The 27,668-nt window shown below is 32.5% G+C and overlaps 1 protein-coding gene across 2 annotated transcripts in view; it reads left to right on the plus strand.

Annotated features, from left to right (window-relative positions):
• PDE3A (phosphodiesterase 3A) overlaps positions 1-27,668 on the plus strand; it is a 313,468-nt gene that overhangs the window by 268,212 nt on the left and 17,588 nt on the right. For both annotated transcript variants that reach the window (XM_003771175.3, XM_031938420.1), the window contains 3 exons: positions 9,051-9,162; positions 15,102-15,215; positions 15,452-15,651. In XM_003771175.3, the coding sequence (XP_003771223.1) occupies positions 9,051-9,162; positions 15,102-15,215; positions 15,452-15,651 (426 nt within the window). The remainder of the gene's footprint in view (positions 1-9,050; positions 9,163-15,101; positions 15,216-15,451; positions 15,652-27,668) is intronic.

Here is a 27,668-nt window from a genome sequence, read left to right on the forward strand (position 1 = left end):
TACATCTGGTATGTACATATCTTTACATAATAATCAGTATAGCAGCAAATTCTGTAATATCTATTATGGTGGGAGTAATTGTAATATGTGGACTAGCTCTCTGGAGGATCTTGGTACCAGCCTGAGTTCTTAATTTTAGAAGAGTTGTGAAGAGGCAGGATTCACATGGATGGTTAAACATTGAGTCCCTTTATTCCAAATTCTCTTAGCCTTACATACCCTAATACTTTTACATAACTATAGCACATTGCATATGTGCTAACCATATAATGTGCATGTGGGACCATATAAACAACTTGCTGTTGTGTATAAATGTCTTTTTGCCACTTGATATCACTCTGCTTTAATTACAGCATAGGTTGTCACCACTTCCTGACTCTCAGGAAGGTTGAAAGCCCTTATGGTGAGATGGGGAGAGGAACCAGACACTGTCAGCAGGGTTCCTTTTACTGAATGAAAGGCTCTTTTACCTCACCCAGGGTTCCCCACTTTACCCTGTTTTGTGGTTTTCCAAATAATTTTTTTTCATTTTATATTTTTTGTGAATAGCAAAAATTAACTATACCTGCCATGACATTTTAGAAATGTAACAAAGAAACTGGTATGTGCCTAAAAATTGAGCAGAAATTCATTAGACAACTTAATGAGTTAATGTCTTTATGAATGTGCTCAAAATGTCTGTATTTTGAACATTAAACTGAGTCATGATCTAATTTAAAAAAAAAAATTGTCTGATTTGGAAGTTTGCTTTGAAAATGCCATAAGATGTAACAGTCAAGGGCATTTTAATCTATCATACCAACTTTTTTTGAGGTCAACAAACAATAATTATAATAGGTTATTGAAACTCTCTACATCTTTCAATTAATGGGATAAAGATATGGCCTACCGTGAAATATGTTATGAAGGGCTCTTATTTGCTACTACTAATTCATAACGTGTACCTTTGACATATGTGTGTATTTTTCTCAAAAAAAAAAATGTAAACCAGAAACTAAATATGTAGGTCTTTAGCATTGAAGTTTCCCAGTTATCTTTTCTGGTAATTAAAAAGATTCTGATATTTTTTTTAGTGGCTTTGGCAACTTTTATCATCCTTCAGATTCCTCATGAATAAGTTTCTAAATATCCTCATATTGTTATTTCAGTAAATCATCTCTATATATACAGCCTCTGATCCAACTGCTTTTTATATTGTGTTCTAAAAAATGCCTTTTCTTTTTCTATAAGTATATCTGAAACTAGAAAATTAGAAGTGAAATGTGGTGACTCTACTGTCCTTGGAAGTGATAAAATATTCATCAAAAACTCAAATAATTTCCATCTTTCTCTTGTTTCACATTCAACTTCAGGTTTATGCCTAGATGCTTTCAGGATCATTTTGCTTAGCTGGGTTTTTTGCTAGGCTTTCTTTTATATGGTTTTATTATCTACTACTTATTTCCATTTTATGATTAGGTAAAATTGTTCATAATATTCCACTATCTTTCTCCATAAGATTTTTTAAATCATAAACTTTGTTTATAAACTTTCTAGTCTGTCACCGTATTCCTTTGTTACAGCGTTTTCTTCTTTACAAGTCATAGTAGTTGCTGACTAAAGCTGTTTGCAAGCTTTGTTGGCATTTAGTTCACTTTGTAATTGGTTTCTTTGTCCTTTCTTCTATTCATATTCAATTTTTGTATCAGTAATTTGCCTAAATAACTGAAGTTGGAGTTATTTTAATTCCATACCACGTCTTTTCCTAACTTTTATTCTTCTAGCATTATATCAAACATGATCTTTGCTCTGATAAGTCAGAAACCTAACTGAATCCAGACAGCCTATTCAGGATTTTTTTCCCTCATCTGTAATAAATCATTTCCTATTCATTTAAATACAATTACTTTTTTGTGTCATGATTTAATATTTGTCATTCTTGGCATCTCCCAAATATTTTTTAAAGAAAATATTCATAATATATAAGCATGGGGTTTCTGTAGAGTTTACAAATCTCCAGTCTCTCATTTTTTACCCCAATACATTTTTCTGTGCTGAATTTTGCCATTTTCATATATTCTCACTTTTATATTGGAATAACTCAGTCTCTATATATGTATGTATGTATGTAGGTAGGTATTTAGTTGGCAAAATATTAATTCTACAGGGGCTTTCAGATCATAGGTCCAAGTATATTTTTTGGTTGAGTTGTGAATTGGTCCAAATGTTTTCAAAAACTGGAATTATTCTAAATAGTTACTAAATTCTACATGCCCTTTGGAGCTATAATATAAGTAGTCATGACACCAAAGCAGTCAAAGAGAGAGGAGAATATTTATAGGAGCTTTTTGTGTGGAACAAAGATGAATACCAATAGATTGGAGAATGACTAAACAGATTATGGTATATGAGTCAATAGAATATTATTACAACCTGAAAATAATGAATTTGAAGAAACAGTGCAACTTGAAAAAATTTATGAGAACCACAACAAACAGTGGTACAAGGAGGACATTTTACAAAATGTAAAGTAAAAACAGCATTGAAAGATGGCAAAACTTTAATAAATATGATGAATTCAGATATCTCAATGGTGAAGCATGTCCTCCTCTGTTTGAAGACTCAAAAGTACTATAAGTAAAATGAGATATTTGTTGCCAGATGTGGCCAATATATTGCATTGTTTTACCTAATAATGTGTTGAAAGGAAGAATAGTAGAATGAACCAGTGGGAAGTGACATTCCTTTGTCAAAGAATACAAATCAGATTTTGAGAACCAACTAAACAAAATCATTCTAAGAGAATTTAAGGATGAAGTATGAAAACAAAACAGCAAACAGATGGAAAATGGAAAAGCTTTATGAAGATTTTTATAACAAACTCTTTTTGCCATCACTGACAGAGGAGTCACCACATTTGGAATCTAGCATCACAATCATCAAAATGCTGCATGAGAAAGTGGAAATAGTGTTGAAGAATGCAAACATGGGAGAAACAGCTGATCTATACCATGTATACACAGAAGAGGTCCATGATGGGAAAAGCACAATTTTGAGGGAATTAAGGGATCGACTTTAAAGGTAAACAAAAGATGGGAGGATACCAAAAGCTTGGAAAAAATCTAGAACATTATTTACCAAAAGAGAAGCCTATGAGAGAATATCAATAATTATTGACTTATATGTCTTCTTTTCTCCAAAATTCTCCAAAATATTTCTCCAAAAATATTATATAAGAATAATAAACATATCAAAGACATCTTTGATGGATATTTAAGAAGTTAGGTTTTCACAAATGATATTCCATATCAGACCACATTTTTGCAATCATATACTTGATTGAAAGGTACAGAATGCACAAATTTGAATTATGAGCATTCTTTCTTGAATATAAAGAAATATTTGACATGGTATAGCAAAATGTTCATTTACGGCTTGCCCTGTAGAATGACATCTCCTTTGCACATCTCAAAATAATTAAGATTTATACAAAGATAAAATATAAGAAAATGTTGTCCAATTTTATTATGAAAAATAAAGACATAAATCTGATATCCACTACAGAGCACAAATTGACCAGTTTCCTATAAATGGTGAAGTCATCTAGAAGCTCCTATTTATGGATGGTATTGTGCTGAATATGTCAAACTCTGGAACATTGCAGAGGCTTCTAAATGAAATCCACAGTCACTCAAAGAATTCAACCTATCTACTAATGAAAAACTGAAAGAATGAAGAATGGCTTCCATCCACATTATGATATAAAAACTTAAAGTGCTATTCCATATGCCTGAACACACATACTGCCTTATGCAGACATCATGAATTTATGCTAAACGGGAAGAGAACAACCTTTATTACTTTTGGGAAGTTTTTGCATGCTTTTAACAATACCACCTTTTCCCTGAGAGATGTCTCTTTTTCATAAAAAAGCAGTTTTCTTATGATACTACAAACTACATAATATTGTGTAATCCCTGAAAAATTAAAGGACAAGATCACCCAAATGTCTATGAAGAGATGTGGTAGATGTGCAAAGTTTGTTATATATAACGAAAGAAAATATTACAGAAGTAGTATAAAGGGAGATATCATGATTAAAAATAAGGTTAACAGTTTATATGACAAGAAGAATGCTATATTGGTATCTTCACATGTCAAAATATCTTGAAGACCTTCTCCCCCTCAACACTAGGTGAACCTTTGTGGAGAATTTATAGAAGTACATAGATAAAAATCTCCCAAGATTGGAAAGCATGAAGGGATTGCAATCCTCACTGTTGAGGTATCATCATTATAAAGAATGTTTAATCCATCAAAATATTAAAGTCATCCTAGAAAATAAGAAGTTGTGAAATAATTAATTATTCAATAAGTATTATTGGGAAAGTTAAGGTTAGCAAATCAGTAGAAAATGGATTCAGAATCAAAAATCATATCTCAACACAATTCATATACATGATAGACTTAAAAAATGCTTCCTCATCCATGACATCCATCTCCCAGTCTCCCTACATTTGCAAAGTTTTATTTAGAATCAATGGATGATGAATTATACCTTTTGGATGAATGCCTACATTAATAAGATCACAAATCCATTTATATATGAGCACAATAAAAGTTCATGAGGAGTGACTGTTATGACATAGCAGGTACTAAATGATCTTGAAGCTTTACCCCTGATAGTAATGTTCTTCCAATCTTCAACATGTATAGCTCTTTTCTTATTTGTCCTCACCTCACATTTCTCTACTTCTTTTCTTATTTCTTCAATATTTTTTCTTTTGACTATATATAGAATCCACAAATATTAGTACTGACCAGTAGTGCTCACCACTAAAGAGTTGCCTAAGGCAGAATTAGGTGACAGAATTAAGAAGACACTTGGAGAAGGAAAAAAATCCCATATCTAGCTCAGTATCCATAATAGGCAAAAATATTTTAAGGAACAAATTAGGAATTATTAATAGAAATAAGAAATTAAAATTATTTTAAACATCCTTATGAGATCAGAATAATTCCCTTACATTGCTCCCTGCCTGGAAACCAAAGGATTACAAAAGATATTATTTAGTACCTTATTCATTATAGTTGTACTATACATATCTCAGAGTTACAAAAATGAAAATTAGTTTAATATGGTCTTTCTGAAATGGTATATTTATTCATCTCTTGACATAGAGGTACTGGCATCAAGGTGCAGATTGAGATATATGTTTTGAACACAGTCAGTATAGGAAAATGCCTATTTGTTATAACTTTTATTGGCTGAGAAGAGGGTGGTGGTAAAGAGAGATGGTTGGTGTTAGATTGCCAAATTAAAAAATAACAAAAGAATAAAGAAAGAAAAGAGGGTCATTTTAAGAATTAAAAAATATTATTTATTTTAAAATTATTTTCCTTTTAAATTTTGGGTTTCAAATTCTCTCCCTCTTTTCTCCTTCTTTCCTCATCTATTGAAAATATAAGCAATATGATATGAATTAAACACATGAAATCATGCAAAACATTTTATACTATCCATATCCTTTAAAAAAGCAAAAAAAAAAAATGAGACAAATTATATTTGAATTTGTACTCAGACTTCACTAGTTCTCTCTTGAGAATTTTTTAATTTTTTATTACCCTACATTGTCCATGGCAGGGCTTCTTCTTCTTCCTCTTCTTCCTCCTCCCACTCCTCCTCCTCCTCCTCCTCCTCCTCCTCTTTTCCCTTTTTCACCCAAGAAAATTTTTATGGAAGTCCAGGTATATAGTATATAAAATAGCCATACAAATCAAATATTTACTGTTAGAAATCATCAAGAAATTAATTTTAAAGCAATTCTTTGATATACATATAATACTGTCTTTTATTAAAGATGAGTATGTAATGAGAGATGTAATTATTTTTACATAGGCATATTGATAGAATGAATAGTTGATACATTTTACTATTACTAAATTTTTTGCAAACCCCACTTTGTTTTTGATTCACAGCTTAAAAAGTTGTGGTCTATGGTACCTTTTTGGTATGTCTCTATTAATCAATTTTAATTAGGTCTATTTTGTTGCTTTTGATTTGTATGAGATCATTATTAATACTCTTGCCTTTTTAATTTCAGTTGAAGCATAATATATTTTATCTCAGTCCTTTATTTCAACTCTATATATGTCTTTCTGTTTCCAGTGTTTGTTTTATAAGTATCATATTGTTTGATTCTGGGTTTTGATCTATTCTTCTATTCCTTTTCATTCCTACTCAAATTTGCAGTTGTGACTGCTGTGTATTTCTTTCTATACTATTTTCTTCTGTTTATCTTTCTTACTCCTTTTTAATCCTGTCCCTCCTCAAAAACTTGTTTTGTTTCTGATCACCATTTCCCTTAAGTTGCTCTCCCTTTTATCACCCACTCCTATTTCTTTTTCAGGTATTTATATTTATATTTTTCTATATCCAATGCATGTTCATGTGCATATGTGTGTGCACACAATGTGTATGTGCAGTCTTCCTTCTTTCAATCAATTCTGATAAAAGTAAGGTTTAAGAATTGCCTACATCTCCATTGTAAAACTTCTGCCTTGTACTTTTCTTTTATGTGAGAAAATGTGTCCCATTCTGTTTTTCCCTTTCCCCTTCTCCTAGTGTATCCCTCTTTCTTACCCCTTGATTGTTTTAGTTTTTTTGAGATAATTTGAATATAACAAATTCACAGCCCTGCCTTCCCTCCATGTAAATTCCTTGTCAGTGCACTAAAAATAATAAGGTTCTTAGGAGTTAAATGTATCATCTATCTATATAACAATCTAAACAGTTTAGCTTTACTGGGTTATTGATTATTATTTTTTATATTTATTTATTCAAGCTTTTTTTGAGTCTCGTGTTAAAATGCCTACATTTCTATTCAGTTTTATTTTCATCAGGGATGCTTGAAAGTCTCCTATTTAAGTAAATTTTTTCCCTGAAGGATTACACTCCATTTTGCTGGGTAGTTTATTCTTGGTTGTAATCCTAACTCCTCTGCTTTCTAAAATATTAGATTCCAAGCCTTCCATTCTTTTAATATGGAAACCACTAAATCTTGTGTTATCCTGACTGTGGCTCCATGGTATTTGACTTGTTTCTTTCTAGCTGCTTGAAGTGTTTTCTCTTTGACCTGGGAGCTCTGGAATTTGGCTATAATATACTTGAGCATTTTCATTTTGGAATTTCAGGAGGTGAGCTGCAAATTCTTTCCATTTCTATTTTACTCTGTGGATCTAAAACATCAGAGTAGTTTTCTTTGACAATTTCTTGGAATAAAAATTTACTGGCTTTTTAAAAATGGCTTTCAAGGAATTCAATAATTATTCAATTATATCTCCTGGATTTATTTTCTAAGTCAGTTGTTTTCCAATGAGATATTCTACATTTTCTTCTTTTTTTTCTTCTGACTTTATTTTATTGTTTCTTGATGTCTCATGAAATCATTAACTTTCATTTATCCAATTTTCATGTTTAAAGAAATATTGATTTCAGAAGGATTTTGTATTTCTTACTCCAACCCCTTTGACCAATTCTGCTTGTAAGGAGTTCTTTCCTTCATTGTATTGTTGTGCTTCTTTTTACCATTAAGACAATTCTGTTTTTTGAGGTATTATTTATATTAGAATTTTTTGTGTATGTCCTGCTTTTAGTGAGACTTCTTTTTGGCTCTTTTTATATTATTTTCTTTTGAATTTGTCTTGAAATCCTCTGCCAGTATAGGGGCTTTTTATGTCAAATTCTTTTTTTTTTAATGCTGTTGTTTGCTAATCTTTTTCTGGTCTAATTTTTGACTTTGATCTTTATGTCAAAATTGGGCTCTATTCACTTGGTATGGGTTCAGTTGTTTTCAGTCATATCTGACTCATCATGACCTTATTTGGGGTCTTCTTGACAAAGATATTAAAGATATACATGAATATTCAAAGATAAACGCACAAAAATACCATTGCTCAGTAGAATAGACTTGGTCCTGAGAAGATTGTTAGTGGGATGGGAACCTTTCTCTCCTCTAGAAAATAGAAGTGGCTTCTTCAGGATAGAAGCACATGGGAGTTCCTTGTGCCTGAATATGACTTGAGAAAGAGAACCAGAAAGTAGATTTTCTCCAGATAAACAAATAGTATCAAAGACACTAAAACAACTTTTTCAGAGGCTCCCAAAATAAGCAGACATGTACATCACTGCTGTACTTGGGAAAGCAATCCCAACTTTGAAGGTTGTTTCATTGCTAAATATGAATTCATTAATTCCTCAAGTTCAAAAACTAGAGAGTTTGGGGAATCAGGACCTCTAGAGAAAGGAGATTTTCGGATTCAACAATATTTTTTTGGGAAAAAAATCATTGCTAAATAATTTCCTGAGCAATTTCCTAGTTGAATGGCAAAATCATTTATCCAGATAGGTTGGGTCTGCTGGGAAAAGGATTGCTGTTTAACTTCCTCAAACCTGTTTTCTACCTGAGGGGAGGTAACACATGAACCAAAGAGAAAATGCAATTGTCTTTAAATTCCCATTTGGGATTGGACCTTGTACATGAGGACTTATGTTTTTCTAGACAGTCCCTGAGCCATAAGTTAAATAAGGGGAAAAAAAAGTTGAATGCCTACTTCTGGAGGTAAGGAATTCTCATCCCTAGAAACCTTTGAACACAGACTGGATTGCTGCTTTTGCTGGCATGTTAGAATAATCCTTGGTCACAAACAAGTTAGATCCCTCCCAAATTGGAGATGCTATGACTTTATAACAACAATAGACAATCCAATCTTCTAAGTTCTCAATGTACTAGTTTACTATGTAAATAAATAATGCTATATTATTTACAGGATCTCTATTCTTTCTGAAAAGGCTGGAAGTTCTTTATATTAAGACACTTAGACTTTTTTTGAAACTCAAATGGCCTCAAATAATGGAAGCTAGACAATAAGTATCCACCAAAAATCTAATTAATACTATTAATGAAGCCTCTTATGGTAATTAATTATTTAATGAGATATGACCATTTTCATTTATAATTTTAGACCTGTGCTACAACATTTTTATAACATTTTGTCTTTCCTTTCTTTAGGTATCATATAGACTTTTTGAAGATATGGGACTCTTTGAAACTTTTAAAATTCCTGTAAGAGAATTTATGAATTATTTTCATGCCTTGGAGAATGGATACCGGGATATTCCTTGTAAGTATATCTAGTTATAGTAGTTGAAAATAAGATTGCCAATTTCTAACTGTTACATTTTAATCTATGAATAATTAATGACAATAAAATATTGCTAGCTTTTTCCTTAGAAATAACATCATAAGAATATGTAAAGGCTATATGATTTCATTTGTGTAATGACTTTTACATGTGGGATTTTCCTCTGAAATGCTACTCAGAGATTAGACATAGAATATCTAGGTAGAAATCTTTAGATTTTCAGAATTGTTTTCTTTACAATAATGTTGTTACTGTATGAACTAGAACCACTGATTAACCTTTTCTTTTGCAAAATTCTTCTTAAAGTTTTATGTTTTGAATTATATCTGGCATAATTTTTATTAAAAAAAGGAAAACTACATAGGGAAGAGGAAGTTAAGAACAATTATCAAACTGTGCATACCCTTTGATCCAGAAGTGTTTTAACGATGTTTTTGTTAGTCCTTTATTCTCAATGAGGACGAATGACCTCAAGATGATTTTTTGACGTATGAGTGAGTAAATTGGATTTTAGTGAGGCAGGACTATGTAAAATCATCGGCCTTCTGTCTCCTCCAGTCATCTTTGTCCAGTGGTGAGACATGAGCCAGGATGATTGGAGATGGCCCTGGATGCAGTGGGAAGCCTTGGCCTTTTTAAGCCAAAGGCTTTTCCAAGTCTCAGTTTGTCTGAGACAACAATCATTCAGTGTAAGGCTATGTAAGAATTGAGCAAAATTTCTAAAGAGCAATTTGGAACTATGCCCAAAGGGCTATCAAAGTGTGCATACCCTTTGATCCAGCAGTGTTTCTACTGGGCTTGTATTCCAAAAAGATCTTAAAGGAGAGAAAGGAACCCACATGTGCAAAAATGTTTGTAGCAGCCCTGTTTGTAGTGGCAAGAAACTGGAAACTGAATGGATGCCTGTCGGTTGGAGAATGACTGAATAAGTTATGGTATATGGATGTTATGGAGTATTATTGTTCTATAAGAAACAATCAGCAGGATGATTTCAGAGAGGCCTGGAGAGACTTTCATGAACTGATGCTAAGTGAAATGAGCAGAACCAGAAGATCATTGTGCACAGCAACAAGAAGACTATATGGCAATCAATTCTGATGAACATGGCTCTTTCCAACAATCAGATGACTGAGGCCAATTCCCATGATCTTGAGATGAAGAGAGCCATCTACACCCAGAGAGAGGACTGTGGGAACTGAATGTGGATCACAACATAACATGCTCACTCTTTTTTTAAAAATTTTTTTTTATTATAGCTTTTTATTTACAAGTTATATTCATGGGTAATTTTACAGCATTGACAATTGCCAAACCTTTTGTCCAATTTTTCCCTTCCTTTCCCCTACCTCCTCCCCCAGATGGAAGGTTGACCAATACATGTTAAATATGTTAAAGTATAAATTAAATACAATATAAGTATACATGTCCTAACAGTTATTTTGCTGTACAGAAAGAATCAGACTTTGAAATAAGTACAGAAAGAATCAGACTTTGAAATAATGTACAGTTAGCCTGTGAAGGAAATCAAAAACGCAGGCAGACAAAAATACAGGGATTAGGAATTCTAGGTAGTGATTCATAGTCATCTCCCAGAGTTCTTTCTCTGGGTGTAGCTGGTTCAATTCATTACTGCTCTATTGGAACTGATTTGGTTCATCTCATTGCTGAAGAGGGCCACATCCATCAGAAATGATCATATAGTATTGTTGTTGAAGTATATAATGATCTCCTGGTCCTGCTCATTTCATTCAGCATTAGTTCATGTAAGTCTCTCCAGGCCTTTCTGAAATCATCCTGTTGGTTGTTTCTTACCGAACAATAATATTCCATAATATTCAATTTATTCATCCACTCGGTTTCCAGTTTCTGGACACTACAAAAAGGGTGCCACAAACATTCGTGCACATACAGGTCCTTTTCCCTTCTTTAGTGTCTCTTTGGGATATAAGCCCAGTAGTAACACTGCTGGAGCAAAGGGTATGCACAGTTTGGTAACTTTCTGAGCATAGTTCCAAATTCATGCTCACTCTTTTTGTTGTTGTTTGCTTGAATTTTATTGTGCTTCTTTTTTCTGGTTTGATTTGATTTTTCTTGTGTGGCAAAAGAAGTGTATAAATATGTTTACACATATTGAATTCAACATACATTTTAACATGTATAACTAAAAAATCTAAAGAAAAGAAAAAAGAATTGAGGCAAAAGATGACCTAGCTTGTCTACTCAAAAGAGTCAGCCTCAGAGGGGAAGACCCTAAGAGAAGTAGAGTTAAGGAGAGAATCCATCCAAGGTTTAGAAGATAGCCTATCACATAAGAAGAGTTAAGAAAAAATTTAATGACTGTGTCCTGCTATAGGAGATAGGATCAGAGTATGTCTAAGCTCCATGGGATATCCAGTTCAGAAGTGTGATGATACAAGAACAGAATTATAATATTCTGGCCTCAAGCTGGGTCTATGGTAAAATCAGAAAATTGAACTAAAACCAGTTCCTGTTATATAATGCAGTTACTTCTACCTCAAGTCACCATCTATAATAAATTGGGAAAAAAACATAGAAAGAAACCTGACTTTAAAGTTAAGCCCTTACTTTACCATTTACTAATCAGTGACCTGAACAGATCACCTACAGTAGTTTCTTGGTCTTAATTTTTATAAATGGAGATAATAATGAAACACTTGCTTTTCTGGGTTGTTGTGTGGATCAGGTGAGGTTATGTATACAAAATATTGTATAAATTTAAAAACTTGGAATGACAAATATTGCTAATATTTATTGATAACACACTGATTATCAAGGATTAATGGCTAAGTATAGTTTAGTTTTTCTATTTAGGTGTTTCTATTATAATAGATGGTATTAGAGTCCCCTGAGATGGGTAGTAACATAAGTATATTTTGGTAGGGAGGGCTTTGGCTGCAGGGGTTGTGAAGACTGCAAAGAATGAGAAGGAGAGATCCAAGCACTGCAGTGAACTTTACTGAATATAATCACAGCCTCACTATGTTGAGAGTTTTTATTTTTTTAAGATCATGCTGACCTCGGACCCATGGCTGCCACACAAAGTACTCAGTGTTCCTGAAAATACTTCTTTCACAGCAATCTTAAAGTTTGCTGCAGAAGGATTTAAAGGTTCTCCAACAACAAGTGCTGTCATTACAAATGAAGAAATAGGAATGAATCCTGTGTAGCATGGTGGGAATGTTTTCCTAAAGCATGGCTCAGAACCATGAATAATTCCTAGCGATCATGATTGAGAATGGCTAATTTCTGCTGAATAAAAATCTATCATTATCTTTCCAAATAAACATTGTTATTTATTTTGAAATTTTCCTTTTGGTCTATCTACATTTTTATGTACCTATTCTTGTAATGACACTGATCCTTTATGTTAAAGAAGGAATACATACCATTAATAAAGCAGCTGCCTTAAGACAGAAGCTAACCTCTTCACTGCTACCTCACTACATTTATGAAAGGAGTTTCAATTTACTTTTAAAATGGAAAGATGATATTACTGAGAACCAATTCTTTCCCAGTAAAATAAAAAAATTAAAATTTGTTGAATTTTAAATCGTTTCAATCATAGATTAAACCATTTGTCTGATTTACAGATAAGAATTGCCAGAGAACATAGAAAGAGGTGAATAAGTATATTTTGCATATAATTTAAGATAAAAATAACAGATGAACTAATTAATTTATAAATATTTGTTTTTATTATCATTTGGGTTTTCTTGTGTCTTAGTTGACTCCAATTTTTATTTGGGTTTCCTATTAACTCAGAAGTACCCTCAACTGACCAATATGAACTTATTTTAATTATGGAAAATATCTCATGCCAACTAGTCTATCTGTGTTCCTGCAAAATTAAATATAGTTAGTAGTGGGAATTTTAAAGTAAATTCAATATAACTGTTGCTGATTTATGTCCCTTCATGAATCTATTCTAAGAACGCTCATATAATCTTGATCTCGTTATGTGTAATTCTGCATTGAAATCTGAAAGGGAACGAATACCATTGAGAAGATATGAAATCATCCAAAGTTCAAGAAAGTGCTATAATCTCTCTTTTGGTGTGTGTTGAATTTGAAGTTATAAGGGGCTTGGCAAGGCAGAGGAAGACAATTCAAGCATCATGATCACTAAAAAGAGAAAAGTCAAGTTAAAACTGAAGGTATAGGAAAGAAAGCAATAAGTCTTTTGGGAGATAAGAAGCAAAATCAGGGTAACTGACAAAATCCAGAAGGAATGAGAATGAGTTCCAAAAGGGCCAAAACAAAGGAGCAACAGAGCAGAGAGGGAGAAAAGTAAATATGAGATTGTTTAAACAAGCAACAGAAGAGAGCCAAGTATATATTCTTTTAACTAGTGTAAAGGATGAAGCACCTATGTCTTTCCCAAAACACTTTCCTTAATAAAGGAAAAGAAGAGATTAAAAAAAAGAGTTATAGTAGGGAAATTAATGCACGGTCATAATGCTTAATATGCTGGCTCCTGTACATTGTATGAAATCAAGGCTCAGAAAAAAAGCAACAGCTGTTATACAGCTGTGTTTGACAAATGCCTAAATTAGTACCTCTAAACCAAGTATCTATGATTTGTTTTCAGTGATATCATCCCACGGTGTTCCTGTTTCTGATCTAAAGGTCATTAAAAAGGCAAAATATTCTTATAAAAAATAGAACTGAACTAGCTATGCGTATTTTCTAAAGGATATTTTTAGTATTGTACAGTTACAAATGACATTAGAAATCAAGATTTGATTGATCTTAATTATAATTTAAGGCATAGAAAGATTCTTAGCCATCATTATGCAGTTTGGTAAAGACAGAAAAATTAAGAAAATCCAAGTGAACTATTATTTTTTGAAAGGTTTTTACCTAGAAGAATTAAATATTAGCCATTAGTTATGCAGACCCATAAGCATTCCAGTTAATCAATGCTATACTTTAATATTGGTTATAGGTCAACATATGCTTACATTTATGTACTACAGAAAAAAGAAAATGGTACAATGAAATAATTTACATTATTAGGTTTTAATCTGTTAATATTTGTGTATTAAATTCTCATTTAAGTGGTTACACATAAAAAAAAAAGATTTTGATAGGGAAAGTAAGTGAAAAAATGAATTTGAATATAGAAAAGTTACTAAATAGTCCAAATTCAAGTGGGTTATATCAAAATAAGGAATTCTCAATAGACTGAGAGAGTCCTTAAATTTATTCTATTAAATTTGCAAACAAGATTAAAAGCCTTAAATAAGATTATTATTTAAATCTTTTGTCTCATTGTACTTTCTCTGAAGGATTCTTCTGGAGGAATCTTTTATGTCTCCAATGTCATACAATGACCCTTTGCTCTAAGTATTTCTGAAAAGTGATGGCCAGAAAAGGGCTCATAAAAATGGGCAAGTCTTGTATTCTTTTAGCGCTTCATTTTCTCTTTTATTATATGAAATGAAATAAAGGAAGCTATTGGACTAAATAATTTCAAAAGACCCATCTGCCTCTAAATCCTATTATTTTATGACATAACTGTAGCATTTAATATGCTTTTGTATATTCCTAATAAACATGTAAACAATGAAAAATTAAAATTCTGTTCATAGTAGTATTTTCAGATATGGTCCGTTATGCATAGATTACTTGTGTATTTTTTTTCTCTTGTCTATCAATAGAAATTCTTACATTTATCCTTATAAGTATTGTGCATACTGGTCATTTTTGTTGCTGTAGATGATGTATGCTTTTGCCCTTTTTGTATTGCTGATTTTTAATTAGACTTGAATTATTTATCCAGTAGATGTCACTCTTGGTCTTTTGACACAGTGTTAAGACACCATCTATTCATTTGTCCTAGTTGCAGATCTGGAAAAAATAGTGTTCATTTTTTTTTTTTTTTTTTTTTTTAACAGATCACAACAGAGTCCATGCCACTGATGTTTTACATGCTGTTTGGTATCTTACTACTCAGCCTATTCCAGGCCTCTCAACTGTGATTAATGACCATGGATCAGCAAGTGACTCAGGTATTTTTTTTTTTTTCTCTTAAAAGCAATATGAATCTTAGTCAAAAAACTAAATAAAATTCAAAAGTTGATATCATTTATGTATTCAAGTACTCTAAGTTTGGGTGTTAACAGCCAAATTAGATTCTTGTTCAAAATCAGAGTGAAAACAAATAATATTTGAGAGTGTGTATGTGTGTACATGTGGGAACTGAATGATGAAATTTAAGTGATATCTTTTTTACATCTCTTCTCAGATTCTGACAGTGGAATCACACATGGACACATGGGATATGTATTTTCAAAAATGTATTCAGCAACAGATGATAAATATGGATGCCTGGCTGGTAATATCCCTGCCCTAGAGTTGATGGCTCTCTATGTGGCTGCAGCCATGCATGATTATGATCACCCAGGAAGGACAAATGCTTTTCTGGTTGCAACTAGTGCACCTCAGGTAAATGTCTGCCTCAAAAGTAGAATGATTCCATATAATGGAAGAATCTTTTAAAGATTTATTCATTTCATGTGGCTAGTTGTTTTGGGAATTAAGTTAATATTCACCATAATATTTTCACTGTCTCTAGTCATAATCTCATATGCTGTGACTATTTCTGAAACCATTCTCTTCCTCATTTTATAGCAAATAAAATAGTATTCTGTACTATAGTATAGTATTTTATCACATTTTTATGTGTATATATGTATATATTTACAATGTGAACAATTCGATTGGCCTTTATTGAACTAAAACTTAGAAACCATGCAGCATGATTTAAAGCCTGAAAATTCTGAGGCTTCTTCTTGCCATTCTATAATGCTGCTCCCTGACATGAAGATATATAAGTTCTTTAATTTATTGCTTTTTCATTGAATATGTGTATAAGAATTGGAAGTAGTTAAAAGACAATGATAAAAATTACACTCCCTCTCAATAGAGTTGGTTAGTTTTAAGTTATTAGAGAATTAGGATTTTATTGGAGAATTGGGATCTTTTTTTTTTAATAACCTTTTATTTACAGGTTATATGTATGGGTAACTTTACAGCATTGACAATTGCCAAACCTATTGTTCCAATTTTTCCCCTCTTTCCCCCCACTCCTTCCCCCAGATGGCAGGATGACCAGTAGATAATAAATATATTAAAATATAAATTAGATATACAATAAGTATACATGACCAAACCGTTATTTTGCCATACAAAAAGAATCAGACTCTGAAATATTGTACAATTAGCCTGTGAAGGAAATCATAAATGCAGGTGGGCAAAAATATAGGGATTGGGAATTCAATGTAATGGTTTTTAGTCATCTCCCAGAGTTTTTTCACTGGGCATAGCTGGTTCAGTTCATATTGCTCCACTGGAAATGATTTGGTTGATCTCATTGCTGAGGATGGCCAAGTCCATCAGAATTGGTTGTCATATAGTATTGTTGTTGAAGTATATAATGATCTCTTGGCCCTGCTTGTTACTCAGCATCACATCATGTAAGTCTCTCCAGGCCTTTCTGAAATCATCCTGTTGGTCATTTCTTACAGAACAATAATATTCCATAATATTCATATACCACAATTTATTCAGCCATTCTCCAACCGATGGGCATCCACTCAGTTTCCAGTTTCTAGCCACTACAAAGAGGGCTGCCACAAACATTCATGCACATACAGGTCCCTTTCCCTTCTTTATGATCTCTTTGGGATATAAGCCCAGTAGTAACACTGCTGGATCAAAGGGTATGCACAGTTTAATAACTTTTTGAGCATAGTTCCAAATTGCTTTCCAGAATGGTTGAATGCACTCACAGTTCCACCAACAATGTATTAGTGTCCCTGTTTTCCCACATCCCTTCCAACAGAGAATGAGGATCTTGATGAAAAAGCATTAGGGTAGATTTTAAGAATAATTTTTTACTTACTTAGTGGAGGGGGTGGTGGTAAAAACAGAGTTGAAACTTCAGAAGAGTAGTGGTTTCATGTTGATTTCCTTTGGATAAATGATACCCTTGAGGGTAAAGTTTTGCACATTCAGTTCTCTCTCTCTCTCTGGATGTAGATGGCACTTTCTATTCAAAGTCTATTAGAATGCCCTTGAAACACCTCATTGTTGAAAAGAGCCAAGTCCATCAGAGTTGATCATCACATAATCTTCTTACTGTGTGCAAGGTTCTCTTGGTTCTGCTTACTTCATTTAACATCAATTCATGTAAGTTTTTCTGTTTTTCTGAAATCAGTCTGCTCATCATTTCTTATAGAACAATAATATTCCACTACATTCATATACCATAACTTATTCAGTCGTTCCTCCAGTGAGAGGTGACTACTTAATTTCCATTTCTGTGCCACTACAAAAAGGGCTGTTATAAACAGTTTTGTGCATGTGGGTCCTTTTCCTTCTATTATGATTTTTTTGGAATAGAAACCCAGTAGAGATACTGCTGGATCAAAGGGTATGCCGATGGGCATAGTTTCAAATTGCTCTCCAGAATGGGTTGGATCATTTCACAATTCCACCAGCAATGCATTAGTTTTCCAGTTTCCCCAAATATACACTGATATACTATATATCATCTGCAAAGACTGATAATCTTGTTTTCACATTACATTATTATTCAATATTTTACTAGAAAGGTTAGCTTTATTCAATATTTTACTAGAAAAGTTAGCTTTAGCAATAAGATAATTAAAAGAAATTGAAGGAATTAGAATAGTGATGGATTTTGGCTTAGGAAAAGTGAAACTGAACTATAATAGTGGTAAAAATAGGCAACCTTGTTTCTCTCCTCATTTTATTGGAAATCTTATCCCCATTATGTAAAATGTTTGTTGTTGCTTTTAGATAAATGCTACATCTAGAAATATAAAATTTCCCCTAAGATTTGGCTGCATACTATAAGCTTTGGTATGTTGACTCATTATTGTCATTCTCTTGAAATTATCCATTGTGTTGCTTCACCCACTCATTTTTTTAGGATTAGATTATTGGTTTCCAATTAATTTTTAGTTTATTTTTCCATGGATCTTTATTACATACAATTTTTATTGCATTATGCTATGAAAAGGATATATTTACTATTTCTGCCTTTTTGTATTTGTTAGGTTTTTGTGCTGTAATATATAGTAAATTTTTGTGTAGACACCATGCACAGCTGAGAAAAAGGTATATTCCTTTCTGTCACCATTCAAATTTCTCCAAAAATTTACCATATCTAATTTTGCTAAAATTCTATTCACTTCTTTAACTTCATTCTTGTTTAATTTGTAGTTTGATTTATATTGATCTGATAAAGGAAGGTTGACATCCCTTGTTAGTATAGTTTTGCTCTGTCTTCTTGTGAAGACACAAATTCTCCTTTAAGAATTTGGATGCTACATCACTTGTGATTATGTTTACTACTGATAAAACTTCATTTTCTTTGAAACTCTTTAGCAAAATGTGGTTACCTTCCTTATCTCTTTTATTTAGATCTATTTTTGTTTTTGCTTGATCTAAGATCAAGATTACTACCACTGTTTTTTTTTTTAATACTTCAGCCAAAGCATAATATATTTTGCTTCATCGTTTTTTAACTTTACTCTATATGTATGCATGCATCAAATGTATTTTTTCTTATATTGTAGGATTTTCGCTTTTAACTCAGTCTGCTATCTGCTTCCATTTTATGGGATAGTTTATCCCATTCATATTCACAATTAAGATTACTCAGTATTTCCCACTATCCTGCGTCTTTTCTCTCTCCTTTCCCCCTTTCCTTTCTCATCAATGTTTTGCTTCTGACCATTATATCCTATAATAGTTTATAATAATTTACAGTTTGTAGTGGTGAACAGTAGTTTGGACAAACTTGAAGTAAGCTTAATTACTGTTTACATGCATTCTAGTATTATATCTCTGCAGTATTTAATATACTATGCTAAAGACCTATCAACCGCTTTGGGGGTTTGACGGAAGTGAAAAAATTTAGTAAGGGGGGTAGGGGATTTAGTGGTAAAAAAAATTATAAATTATTATTCGCTTACGCCTGTATGCTTGTACCATTACTTCCCTTAATTTGGCCTCCCTTTTTCAGTTCCTCCCACCCACTTCTTGTCCTTTTCACCTTCTATTTCTACCTTCCTTTCTATTAGCCTCCCACTTTGCTTTCCTCTTTCTTCTCCTACTATTTATAGGCTGAGAAAAATTTCCATACTAAACTAAAGATGTATGTTATTCCTCTTTGAGCCAAATTCAATGAAGTCATGATTCAAACAATGCTCACACCCTTCTTTCTTTCCCTCATGTGACATAATTCACTTTATTTTACCTCTCTTTTGCTCTTCTCCCAGTACAATCCATTTTCCACCCCTAGTTTCTTTTTATATCATTATATTAAAATCAGCTTCTACTTACACCCTCTAAGTATACTCCTTATAACTTCCCTGATAAAGATACACTATCAAGAGTTACACATACTATCTTCCCATGTAAATTTTAACCTTTAGAAAACATATTGGGTTTTTTTTCTTCTGTTTACCTTTTTATTTTCCTCTTGAGTCTTACATGTAGAGATCAAATTTTCTGTTTAGCTCTGATCTCTTTCATCAAAAATGATTTTAAAATTCCCTGTTTCATTGAACGTCCATCTTTTCCCCTGAAACATAGTGCTTATTTTACTGGGTAATTGATTCTTGATCGTACTCTAGCTCCTTTCCTTTGCAGAAATGGTATTCTGCAGAATACCATTCCAGATCCTCTGATCCTTTAATGTGGTAGAAGCTGCTAAGTCCTGGTAAATTTTGATTGTAGGTCTGTAGTATTTGAATTGTTTCTTTCTGCTTGTTTGCAGTATTTTCTCCTCAATCTGATAATTCTGAATTTTAGTTATAATATTTCTTGAAGTTTTGATTTTGGGGTCTTTTTCTGGAGGTTATATATGTATTTATTCAATGCCTATTTTACCCTCCAATTCTATAATATCAGGGCAGTTTTCCCTAATGATTTCTTGTTTTTTTTTTTATTTTATTAAAGCTTTTTATTCACAAAACATATGATGAGTAATTTTTCAACATTGACCCTTGCAAAACTTTTTGTTCAAATTTTCCCATCCTTCCCCCACCCCTCCTCTAGATGACAGGCAGTCCCATGTTAAATATATTAAAATATATGTTAAATCCAGTATATGTATACTTATTATTAGTTATCTTGCTGCATAAGAAAAATAAGATCAAGAAGAAAAAAAAAAACCCTGAGGAAAAAAAAAACAAAATGCAAGCAAACATCAACAGAAAGAGTGAAAATGCTATCTTGTGGTTCCATACTCGGTTCCCACAGTCCTCTCACTGGGTATATATGGCTCTCTTCATCACTGAACAATTGGAACTGGTTTGAATCATCTCATTGTTGAAGAGAGCCATGTCTATCAGAATTGATCATCCTATAGTCTTATTGTGAACAATGATATCCTGGTTCTGCTCATTTCATTCAGCATACCTGATGATTTCTTGAAAGATGTTGTCCAGCTTCTTTTTTTGATCATGGGTTTCAGGTAATTCAATCATTTTAAAATCATTTCTCCTGGATCTGTTTTCCAGATGTTTTTTTTTTCTCCCCCAAAGAGTTATTTTACATTTTCTTCCATTTTCTTTTCACTTTTTGATTTCGTTTGAGTGATTCTTGATTTCTTATTGAGTCATTCATTTCCATTTGTCCAATTCTAATCTTTGATGAATTTTTTCTTTAGTTTTGTTACCTCCTTTTGCATTTGATCAATTGTAGTTTTAAAGTGATTTTTTTCCCCATTTCATCAATTCTGTTTTTAAGGAGTTGCTTCTTTTTCCATTTCACCACACTTTTTTAAAGAAGCCTTTTTCTTCAGTATATATTTTTTTTCATTTAACCAAATTTATATTTTTAATAAATTGTTTTCTTCAATTTCTGTGCTTCCTTTTTGAAGTCTTGACTTCTCCAAAAAACTTTCATAACTCTCCTGTAATGCTTTCATTTCTTTCCCCCATTTATTCTATCTCTCTTTTACAATCCTTTTTGAACTCTTCCAAAAAAGCCTTTTTAATTAGAGACCAGTTTATAATCTTCTATGAGGTTTACTTGAAGGCATTTTGTCTTGCAGTCCTTTGCTTTTCTGCTTGTCCCTGTCGTTATAGAAGTTCTCTGTTTGCTCTTTTTTTTAACATTTGAGCTCAGCTCCTAGGGCACAGAGGAGATTGTACTGAATTTTCTCTGCTGGATGACAAGGGTTTTTCACTGAGTGCATTAGGCTTCCCCATTGTGCTGGTTGGGCTTGGTGAAGTCTTTCCTGTTAGGCTAGGCTAGGATTCAGAGGCTCAAAATTTGCTTTCTGTAGTTGCATTGGAGTCTCATAGCTAGTCTGCTACTCTACTGGCCTTCTGAACCAGGGAAAAAGGCAACATTGCTGTATTTTGGCTGAGCCTTCTGTTAAATCCTCTGAACAGGACCTCCCCATGCCATGCCTGTACTGGGCCATGTTCCCTTCTGTCCAATTGAGACATCTTTCCTGAAGTTATTTCAATATATTGATGAGGTATAAATGTTGCAGTTATTGGTAGTAAAGAGATGCGAGAACTGGGGTAGGGAATCCCCTCTGGTAAATGCAGATTCAATGGGAAATAATTTGCAAATCCGAAGTCTGTATGGCAAAAGGGATTTTTATTGGCACCCAGAAGCCAGCTTTGCTAGGAAGACAGACTTCTTAGTGGCAAGGTTCTGTTAGGAAAATGGCTAAGGTAACACTGAGAAGAGAATATTGTCACAGTGGACAAAAGTCCTGGCAGGCAGCTTTGCCAAGAAGCATAATCCCATTTTAGACTTCTGCAAAGATTCAGTTTCAGAGTTGTCTTTTATTAGCCATCTGAGGTTTAGGCTTCAATGCCCCAGGCCTAGATTTCCAGTTGAAAAGAGATAACTTATCTTGGAGTTTTGAGCCACTCAATAGGACTATCAGGCCAAGATTTCCAACAGAATAAGACCACTTAACTTGGGGAGGGCCTTGTCTGGGAAAGGTATGCTTTTCCCAAGGAAGAGCCTGAGACCCTGAATCACCCTTCTTTTACTGATTAAAGGGGACACAGTTTCAGGGTTCACCCCCGTCAATATCTTTTTTGAATTTATGTTTATTGCTTTTTTTCTGGTTAGATATGTAAATTAATTTTAAATACACATTTCTTTATGAATCATGTTGGAAAAGAAAAATCAGAACAAAAGAAAAAAACACAAAATATTTAAAAAAAAAAGAAAAAGAAAAAAAAAGCATAGCATGTATTATTTTACATTCAGTGCCCATGGTTCTCCCTCTGCATGTAGATGACATGTTCCAACCTAAGTTTATTGAGAGAAGAATAAATTCTTCCATAGTTGATCATCTCACAATCTTGCTGTTACTGTATACAATGTATTCTTGTTTGTGCTTGGTTTGCTCAACATTAGTTCATGTAAATCTTTCTAGGCCTCTCTAAAATCAGTTCTGCATAATTTTATAGAACAATAATATTTCATTACTTTCATATAACATAACTTATTTAGCCATTCCCCAATCTATCATTTTCCAATTCTTTGCCACCAAAAAAAGAGCTTCTATAAACATTTTTGTTCATGTGGGTCCTTTTCTTTCCTTTATAATTTCCTTAGAATATAGACCTAGTAGTTGCTGGATCAATGGGTATGCAAATTTTATAGTTCTAAACTTCTCTCCAGATGGTTGGATTATTTCACAACTCTACTAACATCATGCATTAGGTATTCTGTTTTTCCCACACCCCCTCCAACATTATCATTATCTTTTTCTATTATCTAGCCAATCCAAGATACCTTAAGCTGGAAAATTTTCACGCTCTGAATATTTGTGGATTCTGTCAATCCAAAATCCATTCGAAGGCTTGATCTAGTTTTGATTCTGAAGGAAGGTATGGAGAGATCGGGCAAGGTGTTGTGTACTCTCCTGCATCTTGGCTCTTTTCCCCAAAAGCCAATGTGTGATAATATTTTTTTTAAAAAGTCTATATGGATACTTAATTTGGATGTGGAGGTGATTAGGTACTTTTAATGTAAAAGCTAGGTGTATAAGAAAATCAGAAGACAAAAGGAAATTGCAGCCAAATGAAAGAATGGCTCTCTAGAAAGCTCTCCACTGAAAGGCAATTAGAAGAATGAGAGGAATTAGTAGTCTCCTTTACTATCCATTCAAAGGCAAAAAAAGGATAACGAATTAAGAACTACTACTAACTACTTAAGAAGAGCCTCTAAACTAATACTACACATATTTTGATAATCAGTGACTTTAATGCAAATGTAAATACTGACTGAAGAGTAGCAAAAAACCCAAACAAATAAGCAAAACAAAACAAGCACAAATACAAACAGAAAAACACTCACACAAAATCATATTGGAAAATATGACTTAGATTTAAGAAATTAAAGTATGAAAAAATTTATAGATTCCTGTGAAGTCTCATATTGTTGAAAGTCACAAGATATGGCAAATATCAAATGTTATTAAAAAAGAAAAGAAAAGAAAATTTTCACTTTATTTAAACTAATCAGAAACAACGAATTTTTAACGTGGAAATCATATTAAATTTAGCTAACTCTCTGTATAGTTATTTAGACCATCAACTAATAGAACACAGGTCATAATAAATATGGAATTAGAAACACTGAAGTTGAGAGGACTGAAAACTGCATCAGTTTCAAACTGACATAGTCAAATAAGATCTTATGTTTAAGAAATGAGAAATGGAAAATGAAATAATTTTGACCTTGATTATCATCATTTCCTTGTGAAATTGAACTGATTTAAAATAGTTGCCTGAACAAGGAAACCATAAGATCTCAGAAATTGCATTGACCAAAAAGCACTTAATTTCCTTGCCAAGCAGAGAAAGAGAGAGCAGCCAAGAACAACTCTGGCTCAGAATATAAACTAATTTGTAAAACATTGTGGTAGAGGATGGCAGAACATAATAAGCATATGACCTTTTAAGACAGTGAATAGTACTGCATATGAAAATAAGTGTTCAGAAATCTTGTCATGAGGCAAAAATGAGCCATAACCCTTCAAGAATTTTCATGAAAACAACATAAAATAAATTTCTACATTTCTACAAAATTCTGTCTTCATTATTGACAAGGGAGAAACCACTTCAGTTTGGACATTAAAACTTCGGGCACAAAAATATTACTGAAAAAGTACAAATGGCGTCAATTTGAGGAGAATGGACCAGACCAAGTACACATTAAGGAAATTATTGATTAGGCAAAATCATCATATTGTAGGATTGTAATGCTGGAGAAACTGAGTCAAGATAGAAATTAGAGAGTATTTAATAATTTATTATATGGGAGAGATTTACTGGGACCAAATGGATCCATGGTTTGGTCCCAGGGCTGAATGAGACTATCGTCTCCAAGAATCCAGCAAACAATGTGAGTTCTCAATGATATATATATCAAATTCAGGGGGTATCAGGGGCGGAGTCAGGGTACTGAGAGCAGGAATAGGACTCTGACAGGGTGGGATGAGCCTCCAGAGAAGGGTAACATACTAGGGGGAGGTACTTCCGACATGGGGAAAGGCATCTTGATAAAATGATATCTGACATTCTGATAGCTTGGAATGGGGAGAGGCATCTGATATTCTAAAACATAAGATCTTTTATCCTTATCAAATATTGTGATAAAGAGGGAAGGGAGGTTTTGTAGGATTGAGCTTTGGGCTGATAATTATAAACTGAAGTAGAGAAACTGAGTCAGGACTGGGTCAGGATAATTAGGAAAACTGAGTCAGGACACTAAAAAAGAACTGTGGCATAACAGGATAACTTTGTTAAGTGTCTCAGGGTGAAGAAATAAAGATAAAAGAAAAAGTCAAATTGTAGTACAAGCTTTAATGGCAAAAAAGAACATTAGTAGTTGTCAAAAATTGTAATAAATAAACTTTTGGACTTGAACCCAGGAAATTGCATCTTAGACATTTCTTAGATGGTTAATTTAACCAGCTGGGATTGATCTTCCAGGATTTGATATTCTTCATATAAAAAATAAAGATGTTGGTCTTTCAGCTCAAATTCTATAATTTTTATTGCTAATTCTCGTATTTATAAAAATTAAGTGAAAATCAATTGAAACATATAATGAGTTCAATATAATACATAAATAGATCTGCAGTATCATTATTTCTAGAGTTCCTTCTAATGGCTCAGATTGAGACTTGTATCACTAGTCTGTGGTGTTTTTTTTTTTTTTTTTGAAATTCACTACAGAAGGTTCACCCTTCCTGCTTCAGATCTTCTTCATATTTTCTCAACATCATTGGGTAGCAGTGAAGCACTATACTTGCTTTTCTTTTCTTTGTAAATAATTCCTTGTTGACATCTTTTAATCTTTTTTATTGTATTTCCTCATTTGTAATTATTGCAGTCTACCCTTTTCTATCCTACAATTTCTCCATTGCTATATGGTATTCATTTTTTAATTCATTGCTACTCGTTAAGGTCTATATCTCAGTGCCCTATATTAACACCAGAAAAATTTTGTTATTAAGGACTTTTATTTCCATGGGAAGTTGGAGTACATTAAAGGAATTTTTGTAGTTTCCCAAAGGTATTATAGTCTACCCAAGTCTGGTCCCAATTCATCATCTAGCTCTACTACTTATTTTAATATGTATACATACTGATAGACAAGTCTAAAGGGTGCCCATGTAAATGCATCTGACTAGTAAAAAAAGGTCTTTATCAACTTTATCTTCCTGGATTGGAAACTCTACATTGTTCCAAGGTCTGATCATTAGTACAACAATGGCAAAGATAAGTAGTGTGAGGACTTCACCACACAGAGAAGCTCTACTCTCAGTGGATTTGTGTTGGATTTCCTTGGTTGTGGTGGCAATCACCTTTAGCAGGCTTTAAATCTCTAATTTGTGACTTGTCCAATGTTTAAAAATCACAGGGTCACTAAATCAGATTGTTTCTACTGTTTCATTTTAAGTAATAATTTTGAAATGTGGATAAAAGATTCTTGTTAAAACCATATAGAGCATTGTATTATTGCAATATCTTATATTCACTCTTTTTTTCATTACTTTTGAACTGGTAAAGATGTGGCTCATTACTGAATAACAAGTGAAAAACTGCTTGTTTCCTACCCTTCTTATGGAGAATTCTTTTTATTTGTGTATAGATGTCTCTCATACAAATATTATATAGATAGATATAAGTAATTATCAATACCTTCCCTTTATATACCAAAGAGTAATGCAAAATGGAATAGTAGATAGAACATCATCTTTATAGCCAGAAATACCAGGTTTTAAACCCTGCCCCTAACATATCAGAATTATATGACTGTGGGCAATTCAATTAATTACAGAGTGGCCAAGATGATTATTTAATACTTTAAATTTTACAGAGAATGTATTTACCTAGAGAGAATATCCTCATTCAGGAATTTCTATATCAATGAAATCACAGGTTTAGTCTCTATCCCACTATACAAAAATATGCTCAATAGAATTTAACTTAAAATTGTAAACAAGTTGGGAAATAGAAAATATTTTATAAAATATAAAATAGATGACCACATTGTATCAATATCATTTTATTGTGATAAAAATTTTAAAATTAAAGAAATATATTAATTTTTTTTTAATGAAATGACTTGGAGAGAGTTATAAGCAAAGTTAGGAAAAATATGTACAATGGCTACAATATTATAAATGAAAAGAAAACTAAAATAACATTGAATGCTCAGTTTTTGACCAATTAAAACAGTTTTGGCCCATTAAAAGAGAAAAATGAAGACAACTCCCTTCTATTTGATAGCAATGGCATCAGGAAAAATGGTGTAGAATGTTGTCTTATAGAAATATTGCCAGGTAATTTTTCATAGCTAATTATTTAAAATTCATGAGATAATTCACTGGAAAGAGATACAGCTAAACATGACTATGACATAAAAGCAAAATTCATCAATACAACATTTGGAAACCTAGCCAAAATTAATCAAAATAATTCATCTGTTCTATATTGTGATACTTTTCTTCCTCAGTAAATCTTTCTTGCAACATGAAATGCCATAGGATTCTTGAAAATCTGTTTGGAAAGCTAAGTGCTGTGAGAGGTACAAAGTTAGTTTACAAAAGAGACTTTAATACCATTTCCCTCTATATTTTACTTTAAATAAAATTTTTACATCAGTAAAATGAAGCAAGATACTAAATCAATATTATGAATTAAGGATTCAATAAGAATTTCATAATATGGTATTTACTGTGTATTGTCAATAAATATTTATGAGAAAATAAACCATTACTGTAAATTATATAATTTTAATACCATTCAGGATGTCCATCAGTTGGAGAATGGCTGAATAAATTGTGGTATATGAATATTATGGAATATTACTGTTCTGTAAGAAATGACCAATAGGATGATTTCAGAAAGGCCTGGAGAGACTTACACAAACTG

This window comes from Sarcophilus harrisii, chromosome 5, assembly GCF_902635505.1.
Source record: "Sarcophilus harrisii chromosome 5, mSarHar1.11, whole genome shotgun sequence".
In the NCBI taxonomy this organism is placed as follows: Eukaryota; Metazoa; Chordata; class Mammalia; order Dasyuromorphia; family Dasyuridae; genus Sarcophilus; species Sarcophilus harrisii.